At 47.7% G+C, this 27,863-nt stretch overlaps 1 protein-coding gene across 2 annotated transcripts; it reads left to right on the top strand.

Moving 5' to 3' along the window:
* Positions 1–21,404: 21,404 nt before the first annotated feature.
* znf507 (zinc finger protein 507) lies at positions 21,405–27,411 on the top strand. 2 transcript variants are annotated; one of them, XM_061276501.1, is made up of 10 exons: positions 21,405–21,542; positions 22,424–22,996; positions 23,104–23,537; positions 23,620–23,970; positions 24,117–24,528; positions 24,661–24,781; positions 24,860–24,965; positions 25,650–25,754; positions 25,825–25,959; positions 26,048–27,411. In XM_061276501.1, exons 2-10 carry the CDS (start codon positions 22,427–22,429, stop codon positions 26,397–26,399), a joined length of 2,586 nt encoding a protein of 861 aa, XP_061132485.1. In that variant the 5' UTR covers positions 21,405–21,542; positions 22,424–22,426; the 3' UTR covers positions 26,400–27,411. The 2 variants fall into 2 exon arrangements, with proteins under 2 accessions (XP_061132485.1, XP_061132484.1); XM_061276500.1 differs by having other exon boundaries at positions 24,857–24,965.
* The last annotated feature ends 452 nt before the right edge of the window (positions 27,412–27,863 follow it).

Raw genomic sequence — 27,863 nt, 5'->3', positions numbered from 1 at the left:
GCTGCCTGCGCACTGTTGGATTGCGTATTGTTACGCTTACACACACACACACTCACGTGCACACAAACAATTGCATGCAGAAGTTCAAGTACATGCTAGCTGTGCTGACGCTAGCTATGCTGATTGGTCAGGAGAACATCCGAGCAGACCCACCAAAAAGTTGAGAGGAGTTCTGCCGTCTGCCAGGCCGAGGTTTTGCTTTTATTTGGATGGATGGATGGATGGATGGATGGATGGATGGATGGATGGATGGAAGGATGGATGGATGGAAGAAAAGATCCACACAAGATGAAGCAATGCATGGGCACAAAGAACTCAAGCCGCTGCGACTGCTCGGTCGGCTTGTTAAATATTCAATTGGTGCGAACGTTGCGGGAGGTGGCGTGACCGAATACGACCGCGTATCGCTTTCTAATCAGCGGGCGCTCTCGTCAATAACAGCAATGCCGATGTTGTCGTCGCTCTCTCCTTCCCGGCTAATCACGGCAAACGTTTGAAGGGTGAGCGCGTGCTGTTGTAAGCGTGGCGGCTCCATCGATTCGCACTTCCAGCTCTTGTTCGGGCCAACGAATTAGCCCTCTAATCTTGTACAGACTTATTTGTTGGCTACCAATCTCACAAATTAGACTCCTTGAAAGTGCACGACAACACACACAGCAAAATGGACTCTACGCAATCCCGCAACACACACAATTATAAAAGTCGTAAATAGAAAGAATCGGTTTGAAAGTGTTGGCATGATAACAATGTTATGTCCCTTCCAATGCGGCTAATCTATGACAGCAAGCTAATGAATGAGCCAGGATTTCAAGAACAAAGCAAAATAGGATTGACCTTTGGCAAAATACGCACCCAAAGAGGCGGGTTGAACTGTTAGCCCGTTGCTAACGACGCTTGACGGCGGATCAGAGGCGCTCACTTCACCAATGTCAGCCATTTCTAATCATCTCCTTTCCCTCGACTTCCTCATCTCAGCCCGTGTTCTACGGCTGGGGTAGATGACGACGATGGCGACAGGCCAAGCGGAAAGTCATTTTTCACTTGAAATGCCAAGTGGTGATGTAGCATAATATCCCGTCAGAAATTAACCATCTTTTTCCGCCACCGCTGCTGCTGCCTGTCAGCAAGTGAAGATGGAGGGCGGACAGGCGGCTTGGGGGTGAAGCGGCTCACGGCTGCCAGCACGACGTACAACATCACACGACCGGAACCTTTGCTTGGGTCACTTTAACTCTTTCACTGCCATCGGCGCTTATAGACGTCAAAGTTGTGTTTTATCTGGGGTGCCGGTGAATGAGTTAATGAGCACCTGCTTGAAATACAAATGACTTACCCTCCAGTGATGCATCAAAAATGGAGGATCTTGGTGGGGGGAGTAAATCAACCCTTTAAAAAAATTGAAAGATTGTTAAGTGGAATCCCGTTCATAAGTTTAGCCGCGGTAGTCCACAATGATGGGCAGTACATCAGATTGTGGAGGCGGAACCCTGCCACTTTCTAACTTTTCCCTCCCTACCACCAGCGGGAGCGCCATTCATCTTCCCAGCATGCATCGGGAGCGGCGCTGGCATTTTGGACACGGCGAAGTGATCATTCTTCCTGCTCCGATCCAAAACTCAAAGTGCATCAGAGGTAGAACCAAGTTTTAACCTTCAACTTTCAGGCAAGTCCTATGTTACAATCGCAAAAGTCATGACGGTCAACTGAACAAGTGAAGTCAACAAAATCTATTCTCCATAATACTTGTGCTTCGCCCGCTCAATGAATTGCAAAACCCTCACGAAGCTTTGTTCATGCTTCACCGGCTATCGCTAAGCTAAGCTGCGATGATGACGTAGCTTTGTGCAGTCTTTGATGTTGTCGTTTTTTGTTACTAAATGATTGCGCGAATGTTAGCTTTAGCTTCAGAGCCTTTAACCAAGCGAGTCCCAAGTCCTAAAATTGTCAATCTCCGTCAAATCATGCGGCTGGAGTCTCCCAGCTCCGCCCGGCAAGGTCTTGGCCACTTTCTGGCCTTTTTTGATTGTCACGAAAGCGGCAAGCGGATCGATGCGGGCTTTGAGAAGGGACTTCTTCCATCCATTCCGCGATGTTAACGACAGCCATAAGTCAGCGGGCTGGCGGCGAGCTAGTGGAGGGGCATCATATCTCCCACCCTCCCCCCGTTCTTGAGGTGTGACCTTTCTGTCTCCCTGCTGACAGCTCCTACAGAAAAAGGTGTCAATTAATGACATTTAGAACATTTCATATCACTCCCAATAACTCTCGAGCCTTTTACAACAACTCCTTTATCGCTGCCGAGGACTCTCGGGTAAAGGGGGGAGGGCGCTTGGCGGAGACCACAGCATGTCATTAATGTCCAGTTTCAACACCTTCCCGCTGAACCGGAGGTGTTGGAAAGGCCAGCGTGAAAGGCCGCGCAGACTCTCCGTCGTTTGGCTAAATAGAGAGCGTAACGTGGTCGCGGACGCGACAGCACGCTAGCCAAACTAGCGCCTGCTTTTGCTCCCGCTTTGAGCGGAAGTCAATCTGGCTCGACATGTAAAGTGCTTAATTCACACAGTCGAAGAGAAAACCTTTGGTGTCTCGGAGCCGTATCGTTTGTTGTGCGCTAGCGCGGCGGTTACCTGCGCGCCATAACAGCCGGCGGGCGACATAACCTTTCACGTCGGCGTACACAAGTAATTGAAGCCCTTGACCCCGTCGAGCGGCACCGGCTTGTAAGTACAAACCTGACATTTTGATACCGCTCTGGGGGTTGGCGGTGGCGGGGATCCCTCACACCCGTGTATTTTCATATTTCAATAATCCATTAAGGCGGTCGCAGGGAGCAAACAGTGAGCGCGCCCGACCGAGCGAGAGAGCGAAGCAAGCGGGCGGGCGGGCCGCCGCCATGTGGGAAGTGTGAATGATTAAGATTGTCAAGCTCAAATAATGCACTGGCAAGACAGACCATAAATCAGCTTTTGTGACATTTTGCGAGCCGGCGGCGGCGGAGGTTTTATGCTTGAAAGCAGCCATGCAATCACACACAAACAGCTCCCTGCCCCAAATGCCACTCATTCATTATTAATATATGCTATATTTATTTATTTCCCGCTCACTCGCACTAGGCGCGTAACCTTTTCTCGCACCAACATACCGGACTTTATAATTAGGTGGCGGCCGAGGAAGGTCAGCCCAGGACGGCCAATGAATTTTGGCGCGGCTAACGTTAGCCGACGACAGATATTGACCGCGGCGAGGGCCCGGGGAGCGGCGGCGTGACCTCCACGGCCGGCTTTATTCCAGTGGCTTCACGCTCCGCGGTTATCCGCCTCCGCCATCCTCATTATCGCCGCCGCCCGGCCCCCTTCTTTAACATTCATACTTTAATCACCGCTCGCCGTCACCCTCCCACCAGCGGGAAAATTTACGGCGCCATCAGCCACATTTGCATGTCACTTTGCGATTGAGGTCGTCCCGAAAAGGCGGCTTTTAAGTCGTTACTCCCCCACCCGCCCCCCAGATCTCATCTGCCCGACAAGAGCGATAAAGTTCATTTCAGATGAGGTGATTGACTCGTACCAAGCTGCCAACCTATAGACGAGAAAAAGCAAGCCAGTGCTAGTGCTAATGCTAATGCCCAATCAGGAAAATCCTTCACAAGTTAAGGGCTCTTCAGCCTTTCGGATAAAAATGTATGAAAAATATAACATTTTGGCTTTTTGAAAATGTACTGCATTTTTGAAATGTTTCTGTGTCTTATCAGTCAACACATGTTGCTTCACCGTTTGTGGTCAGATATCCATTGCTTAAGGGTGACAACGCATACATGCTACTTATGCACTTCATGCTCGTGTTTCCGTGTTAGTATTAAGATGAAAACAAGCTTAAAACTAAACTAAATTGTGACCAGTTGCTACCATAAAGTTTGCGCTGCAAAACCTCAAAACATGTTGAAATAAGTCGAGTCTCTCCGAGCAGCACTATACCTCCCGTATTTAGGCTAACAGTTCGATTATTCCTCCCCAAATTTTGCCTTTTGTCCAAAGCGTGCACAAATGACGATGACCCTCAAATGAGGCCGTGTTGCATTCCAGGCCCGCAGGACATCGGAGCACTCCGCCACCGCGGTGTTTTGACACGCAGCCGCCATCTACGTGAAATATTAATGCAGCCGGCTGATTTGGGGTGTCGAGCGGCGTGTCACTCATTTGCCTTTTAATCATGCGGCAGCTCGAGGAAGGGAAAAATAACTCTTCCTTCCTGGGTGGCTGTCAACATGTCGGCAAAAAGTCACGAGGCTGGCGGCGCGTCATTGACAGCTGCTCCTTTGGTTCGTCGCAGGCTGCCTTTCGCCTCCGTTCAGCCCAAAACAAGGAACGTTGCTCCATGAAAATTTAAACGCGGCCAAATGTGCGAATTAGGGGGATGCTAAATTTTTCAACGCTGCCAAATTGGCTGCACTTGGGACAACATTTGGGCGTGCATGCGTGAGGACCGTGATGGTTTTGACAGATCATGTCAAGAAGAAGCATTGTGTCTCCTGTCACCCCCAAAGAAGTACATTTGTCACCCAAATGAGCGATTGGAAGGAAATTTTCAGCGCTCGGGAAAGGCCTTCCACATATTTCGGGACTGCAACCGTTTTGGGTTCACTTCAACAACTACAGTGTGCTTTCATGTGGCTAAGGCGAGCCGCAGCCATTAAAACACGCAGGTACGCTACACGACAAGCTGCTGTAAGCCACGGCTCACACTCACACACGGGACAAACGGATTCCTTACGTCTCTCAACTGGCCATCCCTTTCGTATGATCATAGAATCCTTGATATACACTTTGTATGTCTTTTTTTTATTGTGTTTTCATTACTGCCGTTTGTTTTTCTTCTTTGTCCCGAGTAAAGGGCTCAGCCCATCTCGGTTGAATTTTCACTTTTGGCGGCTAAACAGTATAAGCGTCTTTATAAATGTTATAAAATTGCTTTTATGACTACAGACGTTTCATATGCTCTTTTTATTTTTATTTCCACCGTTTTAATGGACTGGATGGCTGGCGTTAAAGGCAGTAAAGTCGCGTCTTTGATGAAAACGTCGGCCGAGCATATGGACGTCGATTAGGCTACGACGGCGTCACGGCTGGCGTGTAATTACTTTTATGGAAAGCATCACACTTGACAGACATGACAATGTTCCACGCCAAACAAGAGCGATTAAAAGCGACAGCCGTTTCCGCTCTCTGCTAATTGAAATTTGCACTTTTTTTTTTGTGCTCCAACAGAACCTTCATTAAGCACAAAATCCAATAGAAGAGTGTCAAAAATGTTGCGTTTACAACGATAAGATTGATATTTTAATTGTTAGGCTCTTTGGTGTTTTGATGACCTTATTTCGTTAGCTACACGACGGGGTCAAAATATTCGAAACATCATGGTGTGATTTTTCACGGCAAACAATTGTTCAATTGCTCGCTCCCGCAGCATGGCATTTTAATGAAGATGATATTTGGTTGGGATTACATAAATCGTGTACTTCATTTGGAGAGTTACACAGACGTTTCTTTGTTTGATTGGAATTTGTGCATTCTTGAATTGTGAATAGTTTTTTTTGCAATATTGTCGATGCACACGGTCGTTGATTTGTTAAGTGTGTTGGTTTTGTTTGGGTGGCCAATATCAGCGTTATGCAAATCACGCGGTTAGTTTTTAAATGATTCCTTTTTTACGATGATGGAATTATCGCACGTGTTTCTTTTTTGTTGGCCAGGTAATTCAAAGGTTTGCAATCCACAACTTGTTCATTTGCTAGTTTAGTTCATCTTCATTAGGATCACGCTAATCACACAGTGCAATGCGTTTATTCGTCTACAATTTCGACAGATTGTTTGCTAGTTTGGAAATGATTACGCTCTCAGTTGATGAAGACGTCTTTTTTGTGAGTTAATTGGATGACGTTTTTTTGTTTTTGCTTTCGCAAAGTAACGGAAGTTTCCTACTTTGCTGACTTGGAAGGCGTTGTCTACTTACGCTAGCTAGCAAGCGTCGACGACGCATGAGCGTAAAACGGCTAAGCATGAGCGTAAGCTAGCAAGCAATGGTAGCAAAAGTCCCGCCATCAAAAGCAGTGAGTCAGCTCGGCAGCATTTGGCCTGACTGGAAGTTGAAGAGTACTTTTTAAGGAGGAAATCAGTTTGATGTATGATGAAAATGGCCCCGCCCTCGCGGAAGTCTCCTGTTAGCAAAACATTGGACAAAGCAGTCAGCGGATAAAAGCTAGCGTTCGATGCCGTTTTTTTTTTCTCGTTCATTCCATCCGACTCGTTTGCCTCTTTCGCCCGGAGGAAGTGTCTTTTTTGTCCTCTTTTTGACAAGGCTCCAGATTGCGTGCACATCAGGTGACAATTAAGACATAACAACGCAAATTATGTGCCGTCACATCCACTTAGCTTCACTGGCTGACAGTTTGTAGTGCGTTAAATTAACGGCGCCTCTTCACCGCCGCAACGCTCACCTGTAATGAGCAATTAACGCCGACGTCAGCCCATCTGTAAAACTTGCTTTTCTTTCTCTTTTTTTCCTATCCTCTCCCCAGACAACGCGACGACCGGCGTCGTCAGCGCCACTTAACGCGGCACGTTTCAAACAATGGCGAACGCGCCGCCTCCTGAATAATTCAGCGGCTGCAAACATAAAACAACTGTTAACACGCCAGAATAATTAGTTATGCTTGCTTGACATGTTTGCGCCGTTAATAATTAATGCCTTTGTCTTAATTAACAACAACACTGCTTTTCGCCCCTGTTCCGAAAATAAAGGCGAAAACAGGCAATTAGGCCATAAATATTCAGCGCGGCGCCGCCGCTTATTTCCAGCTGGCGTAATGGGCCGAAGACATTCCGGAATGATCTGTTTCAAGAGGCCACTCGTGCTCTCGCCATTACAAGTTGCATAAAATGCGGGCTAATTATCCGACAGGAAGTATAAAACACCTCGGACGGAGCACTGTTGCCGTGGCGACCGCTGCCAACCACCGCCACTGTTGACCGCTCGCACCCACACTCTGGCTTTGGCTTTTTTTTTCCAACATCAAAGACACTGGCACTTCTTTAGCAGAAACTCCATTCCGTTTCCTTCAATAGCGGCCTGGCACGCTCAAGTGACACTGAATTCGGCGTTAGCGTTCGGAGGGTCGAGAGTGAAAGGTCGCTTTTCCCCGCCATTCCGGTCTTTGAGAGGTCGATCTCCGTTTATTTCTCCACTTGATTCTTACCCCCAAACATTTGCAAGGTTCTCCACCGTAGCACGTTAGCGAAGGCTACGATGAAGCGAGCCGACAGTGAAAAATCCCGGGCAGGAGTTTGCCGATCTATTTGAAAGCGCTGTCGTTGTTGCGCAAAGGTCAGCGAGTAATACTGCGCCGGCTTACAAACACGCGGCGCCACTTCCCTTCATGCGTTGTCACAAATGGCGGCGGCTAATAAGCGCACGTAGGCGCCGTAAATTGGCTCTCGGGGATGATTTATACGCCCGCGCTGACCCGCCGCCGCTTGACAGTTGCTTTCATTTTCTTCAGCGCCAAGGTCGTTTGGCCGGCGCGGGAGCCTCTCCCAAGTTTTTCGGCGGCTGCGACACCCCCACTCTTAGCCCCTCCCCCGCCAGGCCCCGACGGCCCCATGAATCATCCCGTCTTTCCCCATCGAACCGTCGGCCGCCGCCTCCTCGCAACCGGGCCGATCCTTCTTCATCGCGGCTAACAATTTGGTAATGAAATATTGATTTTTAGTTAGATTCAAATGGATGTTATTAACTTTGCATTGATAAATCGCTGCCCTTCCCTTCTTCTTTGTCTCTCGGCCCGCCTCCCCTTTCGGCGCCACGCCTCCTGACCTACAACGTCTACGAGGGGCTTTTGCAACCTTTATTGAGCCCGGGCGCGCGCAGCGGTGCCTCGACGTACGAGGAGGGCTGAACAAGCCATCAAATTCAAATCGGCACGCCCTCGAGTGGGATTGTCGAATCGCAAAGGTTGGAAAGGAAAACGTGCCGTGCCGTGCCGTGCCATGCCGCGCCGTGCCGAGCAGCACTTCATTCCATTGCTATCTAGGCTTTGCCAATGGAGCATTTAGGTGTCTATGTCTCCATTTAGATTGTGTCACTATACATGAGACATGAAAAATCAAAGAGATAAAGTCACAGATTTGTTTGCGTTATTGTAGGGATGGCTGAGTATCGATATCTTATTTCAAGGTATCGGGTCGTGTGAAAAGTGCCAATACCAACCGCCGATACTAAACACAAAAAATGACGACCATGAAAAAACAAGTGAGTATTCAATTGCAATGTTGACAGGCAAATCTTTAGGTGATCCTGAAATTTCACCCGAGTGGCCCAACGTTTTTCCCGGCGGCCGGTCAATGACGAAGGCCCAGGTCAGCGACTGCCGCGGCGTCCCCACCACTCGCCGTCCGACGCGATGACTCTCGATGCACAATGAAGAAATCGGTGACGCGCGAGCCTTTCCAAAACAACAAAAGGCCGCTCACTGCACATCAACCGCAAGAATTTCGTTTTGAAGCCAACTAAATGATTTGAATGATTTAAAAAAAAAACACACCGCGGGTTCATTTGAGACTCCCGGTGGTCTTTGAATGCTTTCAAAAGCACAAGTAGAATGCCCAAAAAGTCCATTCTTGATAAGGCTTTCAGTTCAATGTCCGAAGAAAAATGTCTGCTTTGCTTGCACGCACACACAGAGCAGCACAAGCATGCAGCGTATTAAAGGCGTGGGCTTGACACAAGATGGACGTGGTGGACAGGCGGGAAGCCCAGGGGACACAACGGAGGGCTGCATGTGAGGCGCGCGCCACGCACACGGAGGGCCATTTACATTTCTGTGCGCGCCTGACAGCGACACAATTTCCTGTTCCGAGTGACGAGCTCCTGACTGCGCGCCTGCGAAGGGGACCGCATGTAATCTTTGGGGCTCGCAGCGAAAGCCGGCCGGGCCTCCCGAGAGGATTCCCTCCACCAAAAACCTTCAACTCGGGTAACTCAGGGACATTTTTGACAAATAATCCACGTCAATACGCTTAATTCATTTCTTGTACAGCGTAAACACGCTGGTACCATCCGCAAAGTGACTAAACCGTTTCAAAACCAAAGCGCTATTTCCCCCAGGAAATCATTGCAGGCTCGTCAATCCGTTCTGGACATTTAAAAACAACATGAACAAATGGTGCATTTTGTAGAAGGTAACTCTAGTTTAGCATCTGGAAAACAATCTGAAATAAATATCAATGATGCTTTATTTAGTACCTCAACAACTAAAAATGTGGTATCATGATAAACACTATTCCTCTTCAACAGTGGACCCCTAAATAGCATTTGCAGAATTATTTTTTCAGGATTTCAGCGTTTTTCCCCATTTGCTTTGGTTGGCTACAAAACAGTGACCCGGCCCGTCCCAGCATTGAATCCCTGACCTAAACCCGAGTCCTGGTCCTACTTAGCAGTACAGAAGAAGAGCGAGCGAGCGAGCGGACCTTTCCAAATGAGCTTGCAGGAGCCGCCGTGTGTCTTCGATGCAAGCGCGATTGCGTTGACCTCTGTTGCGCCGGCCCAATAAGGACACGTTCCATCAAGATAAGGCCCAGCGTATTAAGTAGCGCCACAGTCTCATGCTACATGTAGATAACCTCCCGTTATTAGCTCCCCGATGGCCAATCAATACGCCACTTCCCCGAGCCGCTCCCTAACCGAGATAATCATCTCCCCGCGCCTGACGCCCGATAATTGCTTGCCGCTCAATTGCGGGCCGCTTTGACAAGGCTGCTTTGCATATTCAACCCCAATAAACAGCCACGTACGCGTCCTATCGGGAGATAATTGAGCCGGGAGTCCGAGCCCCGGAAGCCAAGAAGAAGAACAAACGGCTGATTATTTGCGCGATGGCGTTTGGAAGCGGCCGTCTCCCTGCGGACGTCTCTTCACGCCGACCAAACTGACGCCGTTTGGAGAAACGTTTCTTTTCTTTACGTGCGTCCACTGCAAAAAACACAAACTTTGCACAAGTCGCCATGGGACAACAAAGAACATTCAGAAGCCAGGCTGGGCATCCTTTTCAAATTGGCACGCCGTCGCCTCGTCTTTGGCCCTCAACTTTTTGGTTGGGACCCGACTCCTTCGACAAACAAACAACTTCGGGGGTCACGTTGGGTTCTTTGGCTGTCATGCTGCCGATGGTCGGTCCCCCGGCGCCCGAGGGCACCCGTGTGCCAGTCTTACAAGGCGCCGTGTCAGAGCCGGAGTCCAAGCGAGCAAGAAGCCGGCTTTGCTCAATTCCGTCGCCGCGTTGGGCTGTTGACACGGGCCCACGGGGGAGGCTGTTTTTCGGGGGCACGGCTGCGGCCGCCCGCCTTGGGAAGGGGCCCCGCTTTTGAGGGCAGATGTTGTCATTGCTGGATCAGTGAAGGAGGTCTGGAGCTGCAGGTTGAGAGCGCAACCCCCAAGGGGAGCATCCCGACCCGAGCTGGAGAAAGCTCACCTCGGAAGCACGCTAGCAACATGCAAACATTTTGCTTCTATGTTCTGAAATGAAGGTTCTGCTTGGATACTTTTGCGAGCGGATGTGCAGCATATGCTGGCTCTGCATCGATTAGCAATAAACATCTAGAAAGTAAGGCACGCAATTACATATATGTGTGTGTGTGTGTGTATTGACAAGAAACTGACAGCAAGTTGATTGCGGAGCAGGCGTGAGGTGTGTCGTGTCTCCGTGGCAGCTGGGAGGCGCCACTGAGGAGTGACGAGACAATCAGCCAAGTGTGTGGGTGTGTGTGTGTTTACATGACACGCGGGTGGCATTTACAGTATCACTGACAAGGTGAACGCTGATTTATGACTTGTCTTTTTTTTTTTTTTCTTTTTTGCCCCCACACCACCCCAAGGTTCCGCATTTGACGGTCAGCATGCCATGGTTGTTATTGTTGGTTCTTTGCACGGATGACACTTTTGGTAGGAGCCTCATCTACAGGAGTTTTTTTATTTTGTTGCATTGGTAAAAATAGAATCTATTCTAGGGCCAAACAATCAAACAAGCTTGAATCATATTGAAATCATCTTGCTCAGAAAAGTGGCTGACTGTTGATGGCAAAACATGACAACAAGTCTTATTGTTGTGGTGCCAAAAGAAAATGTTTTGCTTAGGCGCCGCGGTGGAAAATGCAAGTGGTTCCAAATGGGACGTTTTGTGCAACTTTCAAGGCGTTTCCTCACATTTTCCCTTAACCAAAGACAATTTAAGCGCAAATATCAAGCTTCAGTAAAAGTCACTACTTGGTGAGAGCAATGAGGACGGGCGGGTCCGAGCTAGGCCTTTCATCTCTGAGCAGCAAACGGACCTCCAGCACGTGTGTATGTGCGTGCGTGTGTGTGTGTGTATGTATGTATGTGTGCATTGCTTTTAAATGTTGTCACTTATGCAAATTTAATGAGCGTTTTTACTCGCCTCTTTTTAATGCTCGCGCCACCGCACGGCCCGATGCATAATTAAACGGGCCCAAAAAAAAATCTGCTCCTTTTGCCACCTTTTCATTTCACACAAAACAATTGCATACAGATAAAGCTAAAACAAGGCGGGCGGGGCCACCTTATGTGCTCAAAGTAGGCAAAAAAACTTTCCTTTCCTGGAGTATGTTTTGAATCCAGATTCCATTCGCATTTTTCTCGAGTAAACAAATCCAGTCCAGTGGAATCGCAACATCATCGAGGAAACCAGTTTATGCCCACACACACGCACACACTGCAGAAGGTTCAAGGATGATGATGAGGGACACTCATGTGCGCACACGCACACGCGCTCACACTGATAAGAGAGCAACAGACAAGCCACAGCGATAAAAAAGACATGATGGACACGTCTCATCGTCTGGATGACAGCTTCATCAATAGCCTGAGGACACACACTGACCCCCCCGACTTGATTGACAGCTAGCAGGTGTCTAGTGTGCAGTGAGGCCAGCTGCTGCGTCGCCGTGACAACAGCCTCAAGGCGTGACTTGACGCCAGGACCTTCTTGAAGCTGATCTCCCCTCAATGCACTTGGAGCCAGTCAAACTAAAGATCTCACTTTTGTCTTCAAATGTCTTTCAGCAGCCAGGAAAAAATTTGACAAGATTAGGGACCACGAAACGCCTTTGTGTCCAGTGACTTGTGGCTTGTGTGCCATCATTGGTTGGTCTCCATCCTGGAGGAGAAAAAAGAAATCGTGATTTGTGCGCCGTCTGCAAACAACTTAGCTGATTAGCAAGATTAGTCACGTCAAGAAGCAAGCTCCCTTTTGTTCCGACATGCAAACCGCAGGTGATTACGGAGATGCTCCATAAGCCTTCCAAAAAAAAAAGTCTTCACAATATCCTTTGGCTCAACTTTCACACTTTTTTTCCTTCCAACTTCTCAAGTGAAAGTATCTGACTTTGTCAGAAGGTGGCATGTTAGGAAATATTGAGCACATTTGGGGCGCAGAAAAAAAATGAAATAAAAGAGGCAAGTTCGTCTTTTGTCTGCTGGATCTCAACAGATGAGCAGAAGAAGTCCCGCGTGATTTAGCTGCAGCAAAAGAAATACGCGGCCCCCCGCTGGCTCCCAGTGGATGAAAATGTCCAAAGAAGGACATCATGACTGTAGCTCTGCAGCGCCCCCTCCAGAGTCACGCTGGTCACGCTCTGCGGCCTCAGAGGGCAAATAAATGGCCACATCTTATTGCGCTTCACATTTGATCCGGTGGGCCGGGCTCGCCCACAATCAAAGTCATCATTACGGACGCGGCGGCAGGCGAGCGAGCGTGCATGCGTGCGTGGGGGAGGAGTGCAGTGGGCTTTTTCAAAATGGCTCCGAGGTGACCAGCGCTCATCTATTTATTTTTATTGGGCTTTTGCGCGTGAGCCACAAACTTGATTTATACCCGTGTCCTTTTAGGGGGGCGAGACCCAGACGTTCCCGAATGAAGTGGAGCGCTGCGAAGAATTCCAAATGCACTTTTAATACAACATACACACGCTGGCCCTCCCCTCCACCACCTATTGACGTTTAGCCGCGAATCTGTCTTTTTTATTTTTGCCGTTTCTGCCATCGTTGGATTCGCTCGCTATGTTTGTGCCAACGTGTGTGTGTGTCAACATTTATATCCTCTCATCGTCTGTTGGGAGCAAGAAAGGAGGCGAGGAGGGGACGGGGGTGAGGCTGCGTAATGGTAATCTTTTTTTTTTTTTTTTTTTGAGTGCTCCCAGGGTGTGAAGTGGCCGTTGCAGAGGACTTTCAGATTGATCTCTTGCATGCAGATGCACACACACACACACACACACACACACACACTCCACGCATCCGCCTCTCATCCTCCTCATGGGTCGCTGTTTGATTCATGGTCCAAATATGCCAATAAAAACATCAACACAATTTCCTTCTTCGCCGAACACAGAACATCCGCAGAGTTGTAAAAAGTGGAAATATGGTTTTGCATCATGAAGGCCTTCAATATACGGAATAAAAAGAAACCTTAAGATGCTTAAACCAGCAATTCAAATATGACAAAATGACCGTGCTTTGTTGATGGCTCCTTCCAGCTCAAATGAAACAATCAAAACAAAGCAAATTGCATCATCTCTATTCAAAACAGGCATGTCAGATGAATGCTAACATCCAATGCAAACGGCCGCTCCAACACCTGTTGAGCACAAAACACAATGGATGGAATACTCACAGGCATAGATTCTTTATCCTCTGCCAAAACACACTTTGACTTTTCATTGTTCTTCCAAGCTCAGCCTCTTTGATCCATTGGAAATGGACAACCTGAAGATTAAAATAGAATTAGGGAGCTGCCGGATGATAATATTGGGGCCAGAGCCTTCACGCACTCCCAAATTCCAAAATAGGTGCAAGTTGTGTTCAAAAAGTTGTTTTCCAAAAGAAAAGCAGCAGCAAATGTGGATAAATACTTGGCACCATCCGCTGCATTTCCAACACGCTGACCACTAATTGACATTTTCATTCTCACCGTATTTATGGTCCTATTTCCTGCGGGTGATAATGACCCTTTCCCCAGCGCTGTCCTAATGGACATGAAAGAACGCAGGAATCCGCTTTAATTATGCCGAGTAACTGTCTTGTCACGCTCTGTGGCCAAGGGCAATCATATTCACTAATCAACCACTTTTATTTGGAGGAAAAACACTCTTTGTACCTTTTGTTGGGTTGTGTATGCATGAAAACAGATGTTTGCATCGGTATGAAACAGAGGTCAGAGGTCGGTCACTTCCCCTATTTGTGTTTCGATATCGAGGCCATATTTTTGTCCACCATCTGGTCCACAAATTTCCAGCTGCCGAATCCTAAAAATGTTTCAAACTTTTGTCCTCAATTTCTTCTTTCAGAACAAAATGCTCCAAAATGTTCCGTTTAGGTCCAAAACCTGTCATTTGAGCCCGGAATATTTATCTATACTATACACTGGACAGCGGGATTGACTGCACGTCCTGTTTCTTTTGTCTGTGTGTGTGCGTGTGAGAGCCACTCGGACGCAGCTAATGGAGACGTGAGCGCCGCCGCTGAGCCGTTAGCGCTGACACTCATCCTCTGGTGGAGGAGCGGACCAGATTAGATTAGCATCATCACTCGCTTTCCCAGATAGCGACAAGCTCTCGGGAATCATTTATTTGTCACTGTGTGGCCTCTTTGACGCAGCGAGAAGGCAAAACTGAGACCAAAGGGTAAAAATGGCATCTTTCAGCCTGCCACTTTCACACAGAGCCCGGCAAAAGCCAATATTTACGTGGCTGTGTCGACTCTTCCATGCAGAAATCCGGAAAAATAGCCGGCATTTATTTGATGCCTCTGTCTTTCAAAGCCTTTTTACACAGAAGCCAGCAAAGCAAGGTATTGCCTTGTGCCCGCCCGCCCGCCTGTGTTGATTTACCAGAAGTAGCATCTCTTTTTTCGTCTTTGCCTTTCACACAGAACCCAGCAAAGCTATCGATATGTCTGTATAGCCTCAAATACACAGTCAGTCTATAAAAATGTTATCAGATATGAAATAGGTCAATCTGCCCTTTCACACAGAACACAGTGAAGCCGGCCCGGTTGCTTACAGCGACCCAGCTGAATTTTCACTCTTTTTTCTTGACATTTTGGTTGAAGAAATGCGCGACCGATGAAATGAATTGCCACGGGAGTTTAAACAGCTGGAGTTTAAAAAAAGAAATTCAAATGTAAACAGTACATTTTTGGAGATTTTTAATCCAGGTCATAAAACATGATTTGACTGTTTTTATTTCCTGCGTATCCATAGCATAACGAGCGCGTCTCTCCCGTATTCATCGTACATGAATAAAGGCTGACTGCTTATTACGGCGCGTGGCCGTACAGTGAATAATTTTCAAATAATTAAGCGCAGGATAAACAAAACATAAATTTCGGGGGGGCGTGTTGCATTTATTTGGACGCGCGCTCAAATATGCGGCGCGCACGTTGTTTTAATTAAAAGATAAATCTGCGTGACACGCCGCTTCCCAGTTAATTATTCAGCGCCGTACAATAAAAACAAAAAGCCATTAAATATGCCACACACTCTATTTCTCCATTAACAGTAAAAAGCGCTCATCCTGGGGACGACATTTCACATCCGTGCTGCTTTTGCTTCTTCTTTTATTTCTTATTTCATCTTTCTTTTTTCTTCAGGCCCCCAAACGCACATTTGCGTGCTTTGCTGCTCCGACTTTTCCTCCAAGTTTACAGCGCAGGCGGGAGTTTTCCTCCACTTTTCACATTGCTGGCCAGCCAGCACGGCAATTGCAATGAATGCAGATGCGGCACCGTTCTGAATTGCTCCTGTTGCTTTGTTCAGAAGTCCATAGCGCCATTTGATACGGTCTTCCACTGGAGCCGGTTTATCTTTCAACGGTCTGGCCTCGCTGCTCGTCTTTAAAACTCGCCTTAACAAACATTTTGTTTGTCTTGACTCGTGTAAGACTCAACTTTGTTTTGTTTTTTTTAACTGTTTACGTTTTTACCGTCTTCATTATTATTATTCTTTTTTTTGGCCTGTGTTTGTTGTTGTATGACTTCATTTTGCTTCATGTACAGCTCTCGGGGGTTGTTTTCAAGTGCTCTTGAAATACACTTGAGTTGATTAAAATACCAGCATTGTGTATCATCATAAAGTCGGCATCAAGATGAATTAGAACAGGTTTTTTTTTTCTTCTCAAAATCCCAAAGTCGAGTCAGAAAATGACACAATGCAGCAGCGATTAGAACGTCAACGGCAGGGCCGTTGGATCAAAGCGAGCGGGACAAAAGCGGGGATTATTTGGGATTACCGGAGCGAGAAGATGACATCATCCTCAGAGACCGACAAAGAAAATGTTGCCTCAAAAAAGGTCATCTTAATGCATATTTACATGAACAAACTCATTCTACACCAGCTAGTGTTGTCTTTAAAGGTACACTTCTACATCAGCGTTGTGAACATGCGTAATGTCAAATTTGATGATAAAATCTTCAAGGCTCTTTATACCAAACAAAGAGCCCCCGTGTAATGTAACACTAATGAGTTGGCCTAGCCACTTAGCGATCTTCACCACAACAAACGCAGAAATCCTTGACTGCAGTCGGAGCAACAAAACTGATCGTACCAATTTTGTCCCTCTTGTCAGGACAATAAACACAAACCAATTTCTTTCTAAATTGTTTGCAAGCGTTCAAGCTATGTCAACGCCCTAACCCTAACCCAACATCAAGTTTTATGTTTTGGTTATTTTAGCCATGGCAATGTACTTAGCTTAACTTTTGCATTAAAACGAACAAAACAACAATCCTTGCTAACATTAAACTTTAGCAGACAAATAAAAGTAAACGTAACGATGAAAGCTCTTTACGGTGACCTACAGTTTGTAGCTTTCCTATTTGTCCGTGAGCGACGATATCGACCTTTTAGCATTCAGCTCCTGTGGCCTAGCGTCAAAGTTTTGCGACTCTCCGAGAGTCATTGAACACCATTTTCATTTGAACTTTCATGTATTTCATTGGCCTTCAGAACTTCCCTACAAATGTAGAGGACCTTATCCCATTTGACTTTACGACTAACTATTGTTGCACTGCAATCCCATTAGCATAAGGAGCGCGACAAGGCTAGTTGCGGGTCAGTAGCTAACGTGGCGGGAATTAAACAGAACAAACGCGATTGGGATTTTGGCGCACCTCGGCTTTCCCGCGCGACATGAACAAACAAAAAGGGGCCACGGCGCTTCGTTCGCAGGCTTTTGGACGTTCCGCTTGTCTGAAGTTGCAGATAAAGCGGGCGCTCGGCACGCAGATAAAAAGCAGATTTTTTTCCCATTCATTTCACACTCGCTTACATTATGTTAAGTCCGACAGGCGGAGGATTTCATCCCGTTTTACAGAGCCAGAGCCCGAGCGGGTTACGAGCGCGCTGCGCTTTCTGCTGTTTGTTTGGGAAGAAAACGCAATCAACATGGCTTTATGCACCGGCAAATGCTGAGGTATAAAGATGAAATCAAAAAAGTTGGATAAAGTTGAGTTGGGGGAATGGATGTTTGGGATTAAACCAGTGGCCCAGTTTAACTTTCTACCACTTGACTCTTTATTTTGTTCCTGTGTACGTTTGTACATCCTTCTTTACCTTCCACTCGGTCTGCATGAGAAGATAAAGTTGCTCATCCACGGTCTTCCTGTCGGTTACCGCGTTGCTTCCGTTCCACTTCTCATCCTCTCAATGATTGCTCGCCGCTGACTTCACCAGAGGTGGTCTTCTTTTTATTTATCTATTTATTCATTTTTGGTCCTAGGTGCAATAGTGTCCCACTCATTGATCTTCCAGGTCACAGTCTGCAATCATTCGTTCTGTCTATATAATTTGTCTCAGCAAAAATTCGACGTCTATCGCCTGATCTGATATTCTAGTCTTGTGCTGCCCTCTGCCGTGTGTGTGCGTGCGCGTGCGCGTGCGTGTGTGTGTTGTTATTTTCCGTCCTATTTCTATTTCTGCTGATCTTCCTCGAACTGACTTTGTTTCCTTCATTGTTGTGTTTTTGCAGCGGCATTCTTATTGTTATTATCATTATTATCAGCACGCAGCCTGGCTGGCCAAGAGGCTTTGAAAAGAAAGAGCAAAGAAAAGACAGAAATAAAGCAACCCGTCTTGTTTTCATTAGTGTGGCACTATCTTAGGCGCTTAATTAACCCCCTAAGGCCCCGTCGACATGGAGATCATAGTGAAGCGAGCGTGCGGGCGCGCACACGCGATGACAACGAAGGGTTATCGAGGACAGAGGCATACATTTGTTTGCGTTTAACCCGGCTGTCTTTCTTCTTCCCTTCTCACAACAAAAGTCCCCTTTTGGATTCTTCCAGATCGGAGGCCTTCGTTCATCCGTCCAATGACTTCAAAGTATCCAAAAACGTCACCGTCAAATCGAGTCTGCCCGAAAATGTTTCGCTATAACGGTGAACCGATTGCGAAAGATCACTTCCTGTTGGTTTTTGCCGCTTTCATCACGTTCGAGTTTTCACACCGAGAAAAAATAGGGTTGACCTCTTGCACACCATGGGGCGGCGGCTAAAAATAGACTTTGGAGCGCGTCCGTTTGCAAGTACAGTTAAGCGCAGGCGTCAACGGATGGCGACGGTGGCGTCCAACGACTTGCACGCCGCTTGGACCTCAGCCAAAGAGGCCGGGTACATACTTCACATCGTATGTTTACATTCATCCACATGTAAAATAATTCAAGGGAAAAAAAACAAGCTTTGTCATCGAATGAATTTCTTCCGAAAGCAAGACGCTGTGATTATTTCCGTTGAAGTGTGAAGAGGCTCACGCCTGCACGCACGCATGCAAGGAGACAGAAGGTGTAAGCAATTACATGTGCTAAACCATCTGTCCACTAATTATTAATTGATGCATTTTTATTTAGCGCATACTCACAAGCACACTCACACGCTGTTAGCCAATTAGCTGCTCCTTCCTTAAACTGTTAGCCAATCAGCTCTTTTCAACCTGAAATATGCACAAATCAAAATGCAATGGAGCTGTGCCCGTCTTATGCTTTGCAATGTTTTCGGGACGAATTATGCTGACAAACCGGAAGAGAAAAAAAAAAAGGACTTGTTTTTATCTGTAGCTCTGCTTCACTTCTTTTAACACTTGAGTTTGGGTTTCAAACCTGAGTGAGGGTCAAAGCTTTTCAAACTCGGGTTAGGCTTTTCAAATTGGGGTTCAAGCCAACGTTTGAGTTTCAAAGTAAGCTTCTAAAAATGGGGGTTATTATTCTACATTTGTCTCCTAATGCCAACCCCCTCAATTACGTTAAAAACAACAGACAAAAAAAATGCTGTCACTTTCCTACGCACCAAATGAACAATTTGCTATTTTCAGGTTTTGTCACTATCCTCAACGCGCACGCGCACGCGCGCACACGCTCACAAGAAGCACGAGAGTCCACCTCGTCCTCCCAAATAAGTTCCATTAATCACACCGGCTGCACTGTAATGTAACTAATACTTTACAATTAGACCAGACACCACACGCACGCACACATGCCATCCATCTCCCTTACCCCCCCACACGCGCGCGCGCGCGCACGCACCCACACAGAAAATCGACAAATGCACTTGATCAAATATTACAGGGGGGTTGTGGAACCATTGCTTGAAGAAAAAAAGATCGATTTTGAAAAAAAAGTTCCATTTTACAGAAAAGAAGCAAAATAGAAGCCTTTCTGCGTAAACATTTATCTTAGTTTTAGTTGAATTCTGCATCAAATAAAAATCACTTTCAAGCATTTGATCTGTTGATTAAAATAGGGACTTGTGAATAAAATGAACAATACGAATCAATGCTTAATTTGTATTGATGCTTTAAAAATGTTCAGTCCTAATTTTATTCGAGTGATTTATACGAATCATATTGAGCTTTTCAAAATCCACTGAATTTTGTTCTTCGTAAAAACCCAGCTCAACGCAAGTTGAACAAAAATGTATTTGAAATGCAATGTTGCCTAGCAGACCATGACTGGCGCCTGGTGGTCACTGTTGGAACAGCAGCACAATTGCGAAGACGTTGAAGTGAATTAAGAAGAACCTAATGTGATAGGAAAAAAAATGAGGATTGGGCTTCAGCGCAAAAAACAATCATTTTGAAAAGTCAACTTGCATATCTAATTAAAATTGGTTTTTACAAAAAACTGCTCACCTATGTTATTTTCTCGAGTTTAATTTGCAGCCATTTAATAAGAATGGCAGATGTCAGTCATGTCAAATTGATTAACTGTTATCACTGTGTCTCCATGTCACGCGCACACCAAAATGTGTGAAGAGTATCTTGAAACGTAAAGGGTAAAAGTCATTTTTGTGTCATTTAGTCTGCAGCAAGCTCCCCTGAAGTATGACTTTAATACAGCAACAGAAATAACCACCATCTTTTTCCACGCCCGGGGCCAGGCCCTAATGCGCCACGGGAACTTTATGAGCCATCAGCTAGGTTGGACCACCGGCGTCCGATGAGGTCGGCGTCTAGATGAGCGACGCTGATGAGCGAGCACTCATAGCCCCCGGTCCGCTGATGGAGTATGGAAGACAAAGCCATCAGGAAGGAAAAACACTTTGAACCGACTGACTCCAGATACTATGTGAATGGATCAAATGCTAGCGCTTGTTCTCCTGTTAAGGCCCTCAAAGGGCTTCACATTGACTTCCTCATTTACGTACCAAGGCCGAATCAGGAGCAGCAACAGGTTGAGGGTGCTCAAGGATACCTCGACATGGGTATTGAACCCCCAACGGCCACTCTGCTGAGCAACTCAGCCTCGAGTATGAAGAACTAGCAAAATAGAAAGGCTAACTACAATGAAAATTCCAACTTTATTGCAACCTCGCTCGGTAAACGCTTATGTTTACATGACGCCAAACATGGTTAATTATGTCCATGAGGGACAAACTGCTGGTTGCATGCATGATGTGTGGGCGTATCACGTGGATGGACTTGCATATGCTGGCATCATTTGTGAATAGACATATGTTGTGTTTGTATTTAGGCAAACAATTTATATGATTTGTCTTTAAATGAACCGTTAAAAACCCTAGAAATGAACTGTTCAATAGTAACATGACAACTGCACTGTTTTTACACATGAAATAGTTTTTTTTAATCAACAATATTACATTTTATTCTTTTGATTATATCAAAACGTTCTCCGTTTTTCTATTTTAGTAGTGAATATGTTTGCTCCGTTAAAGGGCGTTGAAAAGAATACGACTTTGTATTTTCCAAACTGTCTCTGAAGGTACTGAAGTGAAGAAGGTACTGAAGTCCCGTCCAATCGGCAGCTCGGATTATGGTCACCTGACTCCAAACTCTGAGTCACGTGACCCAGGTTCCATCCTCGCCATTTTGCAATGTGGGCAACGGAGGCTACTTTTTTATTTTTTATGACTGGTGAATCAAACTAACGTGAGCACTTGCATGTTTGGAGGACAAAGAGGGCGGTGACCCGGTGAGTATTTAACTCAATTTACGAGTCCAAGTGTAGTCATGATTCGGTTACACATTAGCCGGAGATGAAAAGTTATGGCTTTCCGGCGGGTTTTCCCACGCTTGTGTGCTGGCTTAGCCTCGCAGCTAGCCGATGCTAGCGTAGCCAAACTTCACATTTCACCTTTGTCGCTGCTTTTGTGGCTCGAACACGCCATCTCGCCACTAAACACTACCGCGGGCGTCACGGACTGTTAGATTACACGACGTTTTATGTGCGTTTGAATCTGAAAGCCACAAATGGGAAAGAAGGATTGACATATTTTTAGATGCGGACGAACAGGTGCTCGCTGGAGGCTGCCCGGGCCTCACGTCCTCCAAATTGAGTCTTTAAACGTTGACTCCCACGCGCAACTTTCAGATCTGAAATACATGAATGGCTAAGGGTGTTCCATACGCGTGAGTCACTCCGCAAAGCAGAAGTGCTGAGAAAAAAAAAACCTCTTGAATCTTGAAAAGAGGAAGGCGATATGTAGTGAGAAAGTGACGGATTGGTGAAAGATGAAGGAAAGGAGCCTTGTGGTCATCTCCGATGACAATGTCAACAAAAGCACGTGTGTGTGTGTGTCCTTATCAAGACAATACTCATTCTCACTAACTGCCACTCGCTATCACCACTCTCCCACTTTGCAAGATCAATAGAGCTGTCCAAATCACTAACCAAACAAGAAATGGCTCATCTATTCCCCTTAACTCTTACGATATGAAATGGACTTGCTTTGGTGACATCTAAAACGCCAAAACAATTAAAAGAAGGCAATTGAATCATTGATGCACACTTTTACAATAAAGACACCTTTGTGGATTCCAGTTTGTGCTGACCTTTCATGTGTCTCGCGCTAGGTCATGGAGGACAACAGCGTTGCCGTGCTCATCGCTGCCGCCGCCGCCTCTTCCTCGGCTGCGCCTTTGTCCGAACCCCGTGAGCTGGACGAGCGCAAGGCGGACACCGACTCGCTCATCCAGGTCATCGAGAAGCTGAGTCAAATTGTGGAGAAGCGGCCCCAGCGCCGCTGCACCCTGACAGGACGCAAGAGGGGCCAGCCGAGAGGAGGAGGAGGAGGAGGAGGCTCTCCTCACAAGAAGCTGAGTGTGGAACACGAGCATGGTGACCTCAACAACAATAACAGCAGCAGCAGCAGCAGCAGCCCTTGCGAGCTCAAGCACCCGGCGGCGACATGCTACCAATGCAGCCTATGTCCGTATCTGTCGCCCACGCTTCCGCTGCTCAAGGAGCACCTGAAGCAGCACAACGAACACAACCAGGACCTCATCCTCATGTGCTCCGAGTGCTGCTTCAGCTCCCGAGACCAAGCGCAGCTGGAGGAGCACGTCAGGATGCACCTGGAGAACAGCGCGGACGCCAAGGAGGGCCAAGACGCCGCCCAGAGGGACGCCGACCCGGCGGGCTCGGAGGTAAGCTCGCCTAACTTGGGATCGCCGGCCTGCAAAACGGCCAAAGTGGAGTGCTCCCAGTTGTGCTACCAAACGTTACTAACGTTTGCTCCGCTCGTCCGCGCCAGTGCGAGTGCGACGGCGAGCAACAGCGGGGGCAGCCGCAGAAAAAGAAGTGGTACGTTTTCGAGGAGTACGGCCTGTACCGCTGCCTGATCTGCAGCTACGTGTGCAGCCAGCAGCGCATGCTCAAGACGCACGCTTGGAAGCACGCCGGACTGCTCGACTGCTCCTACCCCGTTTTCGAAGAGGACGAAGCTACCTCGCTGATCACGGCGCCCGCCGCCAGCTGCGAGGCGGACTCCGCCCCTTTCAAACCGCGCGTGCCGCTTCCGGACGGCAAATCAAGTCCGCCTCACGTCGCCAAAGAAGAGCAGGGCCAGTTCGCTGTCGAGGATCTGAGCCCCGAGGAATCGGAGTTGGAGGTGCGCGTGGCCACGGAGGCGGAGACGCCGTCTGCCGACGACAGCTTGCTGACGTCGGCGCAAAAGATCATCAACAGGTGACAGCCACCGGGCCCCGCCTTTTAAAGGCACACGCATGCAAGAGATGGAATCTGTTGGCTGACGCGCTTTCATCCGCAGCAACCCGAACAGCGCGGGACACATCAACGTGATCGTCGAGCGCCTGCCCACCGCCGAGGACGCCGTTATCGCCGCCGCGCCGTTGCTGCTCGACCAGGAAGCGGATGCCGCTCAAAGTTTATCGGAGGTCAAAGAAGAGGTGGAGGGGGGGGAGCGCACGCCAGGCGGAGACTTGCCGCCGGACGAGAACGTTCCGCCGGCCGGACGCAAGAGGACACACTCGGAATCGCTCCGTCTTCACTCGCTGGCCGCGGAAGTCCTGGTCGCCCTGCCCACGAGGACCCCCGAGTTCAAACTCCAGACCTCGTCCGTGGCGGAGCATCGCCAGGACGGGAACGAGGAGCCACGCAAGTATGCAAAGTCTGCAATTTGATGGATTTGTTTGGAGGAAGTTGTCTTCAAAACACAAAAAAAAAAGATCTCCAAGACTTTTCTTTCTTGATTTGACAAGAAACGACCCAATTAGTCAAGTCATTTGTGCCATTTGAAATGTGCAGGAATCCCCAAGGCCCCGCCGCCAACGCCGGCATCAGCTCTTCTCTGCTCACCGTCATCGAGCGTCTCCGCGAGCGTTCGGACCAGAACGCCTCGGACGAGGACATCCTCAAGGAGCTGCAGGACAACGCCAACGCCGCCCCCGAGTGCCCGGGCGGGCCTCCCGACGGGAGCATGGTGGACTACGTGGCCGGCAGCGAGCGCCCGTACCGCTGCCGCCTGTGTCGCTACAGCAGCGGCAACAAGGGCTACATCAAGCAGCACCTGCGCGTGCACCGCCACAGGCAACCCTACCAGTGTCCCATCTGCGAGCACATTGCCGCCGACAGCCGGGACCTGGAGACGCACATGATCCACCACTGCAAGACCAGGACGTACCAGTGCAAGACCTGCGCGCACGCCTTCCACTACAAGGTCAGCGGCCGGCGGAAATTCCAAAATAGGATGAAATGAACTTCTGTGAAGATTTGAGCGGAGACGCCGCAAGCATATGCGACCTGCTAAAGATGTGCGATGACAGCTTCCCGTTTGTGTTTGCCGCTTCAGAGTCAGTTGAGGAGTCACGAGCGGGAGAATCACAGCTTGGTCAGCGGCGACGCGTCAGCGCTGGCGGCCGTGGATGAAACGGCCGCCGCCTCGGAGGAAGCTGAGCGCGACCCGGACCAAGGTGAGCTGCGCCGTCTGGATCAGCCATGGAACGGGCCAATGTGCTCATGGACTAATGGATTCTCTTTTCTTCCAGAAGGCGGCCTTCAGAAGACGTTCAAGTGCGACGTGTGCAACTACACCAGCGCCACATATGTAGGCGTCAGGAACCACAGACGCATACACAACTCGGACAAACCTTACCGGTAAGGCCAACAGTTCTTTTTAGGAGTTGGAAACCCCCCAAACAAAGTAAACTGGTGTTCCTTCCACCGAGTTTGCTTTTGGAACTTATTCATCGGTTATTTAAATAGCACTTGCTCTGTATGTGTGCTGGCTGACACAAATGAAGTTGAGCATCTTCTCTCAGCCCCCCTTGCTGTTCTTCCTTTGTCCACTGGGGGGCTGTAAAGAGCCACACAAGCTCTTGTCTCTTTTCTCTGCTTTTATTGCAGGAAGGTCAAATGTTGGCACTTGAATACGAAGCAAGCTGCACAAGGCTGTTATTTTCCGTGTGCTTGTTTCTTGAAAATGTTTATCCTTTGTCAAAGAGCTTGAAAATGGAGTTTGAAGAGGTTCAAGAGCAGGAGAAATGAATGTGTTTAGAAGCATTTGATCTACTCTGCAGGTAGAGCCTCAACTTCCTTGTGTGCTTTGGGCTATTAGGGAGTATTTTTTCTCACAATAGTTGACTGGCTCTTCACACCACAGCAACATTGGAGGAATGGATTGAAAAGGAAAAAATAAAAGAATTAAGACGGGTTACAGGTGAAACATCGACTTGGAAATGCAAATGCCGACAATAATATAACTATTTACGTGACGAAAAAGACTTTGTTTTGAAGTCGGCATATGCACAGTGGTGCTGACACTCTTTGTGGCGTGCGCAGGTGCTGCAACTGCGACTTTGCCACCACCAACATGAACAGCCTGAAGAGTCACATGAGGAGGCACCCTCAGGAGCAGCAGGCCGTGCAGCTCCTCGAGCAGTACAGGTGAGAGCCGAGGACCGGACCTCGGCAAACGCCGGTCGGTGCGCCTCCTAACGCCTTTTCCGGCCGCCAGGTGCTCGCTTTGCGGCTACGTGTGCAGCCACCCGCCCTCCCTCAAGTCGCACATGTGGAAGCACGCCGGGGACCAGAACTACAACTACGAGCAGGTCAACAAGGCCATCAACGAGGCCATCTCGCAGAGCGGCCGGTAAGCGTGCCGTGCAATACGACCATCAACTGCCGAGAAGAGATTTCTCTCTACTGGGGAAAAACAATTCTATTTGGTTTTCATTCAGAATTCCCGTGCCGTCGTCGACGGGACCAGAGTCTCTGACACCGTCCTCGCAGGACAGCAACAACGTCCCGGCCGAGCCCTCCCCGGAAGCTCCCGCTGCGCTCCCCAAAAGCGGCTCTGAGCCCTCGCCCCCGACTCCTCAAGGGAGCCCAATGGCCCCGGTCCCTACCCAGCCGCGCGGTGGCGGGGTGGAGTACTGCGTGCTGCTCTTCTGCTGCTGCATCTGCGGCCTGGAGTCGACCAGTAAGGAACGACTGATGGAACACATGAAGGAGCACGAAGGTGACCTCATCAGCATCATACTCAACAATAAGGACGCGCACACGCACGCACACACGCAGGCAGCGCAGTGAATGACCGACCTCCAGGAATCGACTCGAATATTTCACACGCTCGTTTACCTCAATGGTCGCGCTTATCCCGTTAATCGTCTCAACCAGCTTCACAGAGCAATAGTCCAATGTACGGTCCACCTCCACCGAGGCCAACCAAGCACAATTTGGATCACATTCACAATTATATTCCTGTCGTTTTTTTTTGTTTTTTCCTCCCCCCCTCCTTTAATTGCTAAGCTTGTCACTTCAACTCTTATACAGCAGTAGCAGCAGGAGGGCAGGGCAAAGCAAAAGTAAAAGTTGCTAAACTAGTCAAATGAGCATCAGACAGAAAGTGGCGCATGTCCCGTTCATATGGCCCTCCCCAAATTCACACCTCATGTCCTTGGCGGAGACAACAGGAAAAAGGACTCGAAGCCTATTTCCAGCCATGTGGTGATGGAGCGCTGGTCCAAGTTCATACCTCATCCAAACCAAAACCATGCTGAAAGCTATTTCCAGCCATGTGGTGATGGAGCGCTGGTCCAAGTTCATACCTCATCCAAACAAAAACCATGCCGATGAAAGGCAGCTGGGTTTTTAATATTTTTTTTTAACAGCTACTGTCATATTTAATTTTTATTTAATAAAATGTGTAGAAACTCGATCGCGGCTTGAGTTCACACGTATTTATCCGTTTGTTTGTTCGCATGATTGTTCCACGACACTTTGAAAAGAAAAAGTGGATTCTTTTGAGTGAATTTGTATGCCGCGCGAGTTAAAAACAGCTAATGTTTAATTTTCAGAAAGGGACTTGAACAAAGGAAATCTGCTTTTTAATTTTCCCGGAATGGTGCCTACAAACACAAATGTCAAACAGTGTCAACGGTTTTTTTTAGCGTGTATGCATATATAGTGCCCCCCTTACATGTATGTTCTATTTTTATATGTAATCTTTTTGTTCACTATTTTAAAGACTTTCTAACTTAAAAAAGAAAACTGCTGTGTCCACCAACGCCCAGGTGACAATAAAATGTGTCCTGCCACAGCATCATTGCGTGATTGTTCATTTTAACGTGATATACTTTTAACCTAACCTTATTGCTCGTGTTATTGAATGCCCGTCCTTTTTTTCTTGCCATTGCGTGAACCGGCAATCTTCTAAATCCAATATGGGCTTCTTTCCACAAACACGTTGCATTTTTAAAAAGGTAAATATAATCCTATTACTCAAACGTGACATCTGTATAAGTGGAATATGCTTTTCGTGTCTTTGTAGGATAACGTTCTCCGCGTAAACCTCTTAAAAGAATGTCAACAGGAAGAAGTGACTGAAATGAGGCAAGAATCTTGACTCCTAAGCTCTTTTAAGGCAGCTTTTCTACTCTTATGCTTAATCCGCAGATTTTGCTGCTCCGTGGATGCTAATTTGTGAGGAAGGAGACCAACTGAAGCCAAAATGTCTACAAACAAGTGAACATTTAACGTGCGCTTCTAAAGTAA

The sequence above is a fragment of the Syngnathus typhle genome, linkage group LG4 (assembly GCF_033458585.1).
Source record: "Syngnathus typhle isolate RoL2023-S1 ecotype Sweden linkage group LG4, RoL_Styp_1.0, whole genome shotgun sequence".
Taxonomy (NCBI): domain Eukaryota; kingdom Metazoa; phylum Chordata; class Actinopteri; order Syngnathiformes; family Syngnathidae; genus Syngnathus; species Syngnathus typhle.
Note: the sequence above shows the minus strand (reverse complement) of the source record. Positions and strands in the feature narration are given on the sequence as shown.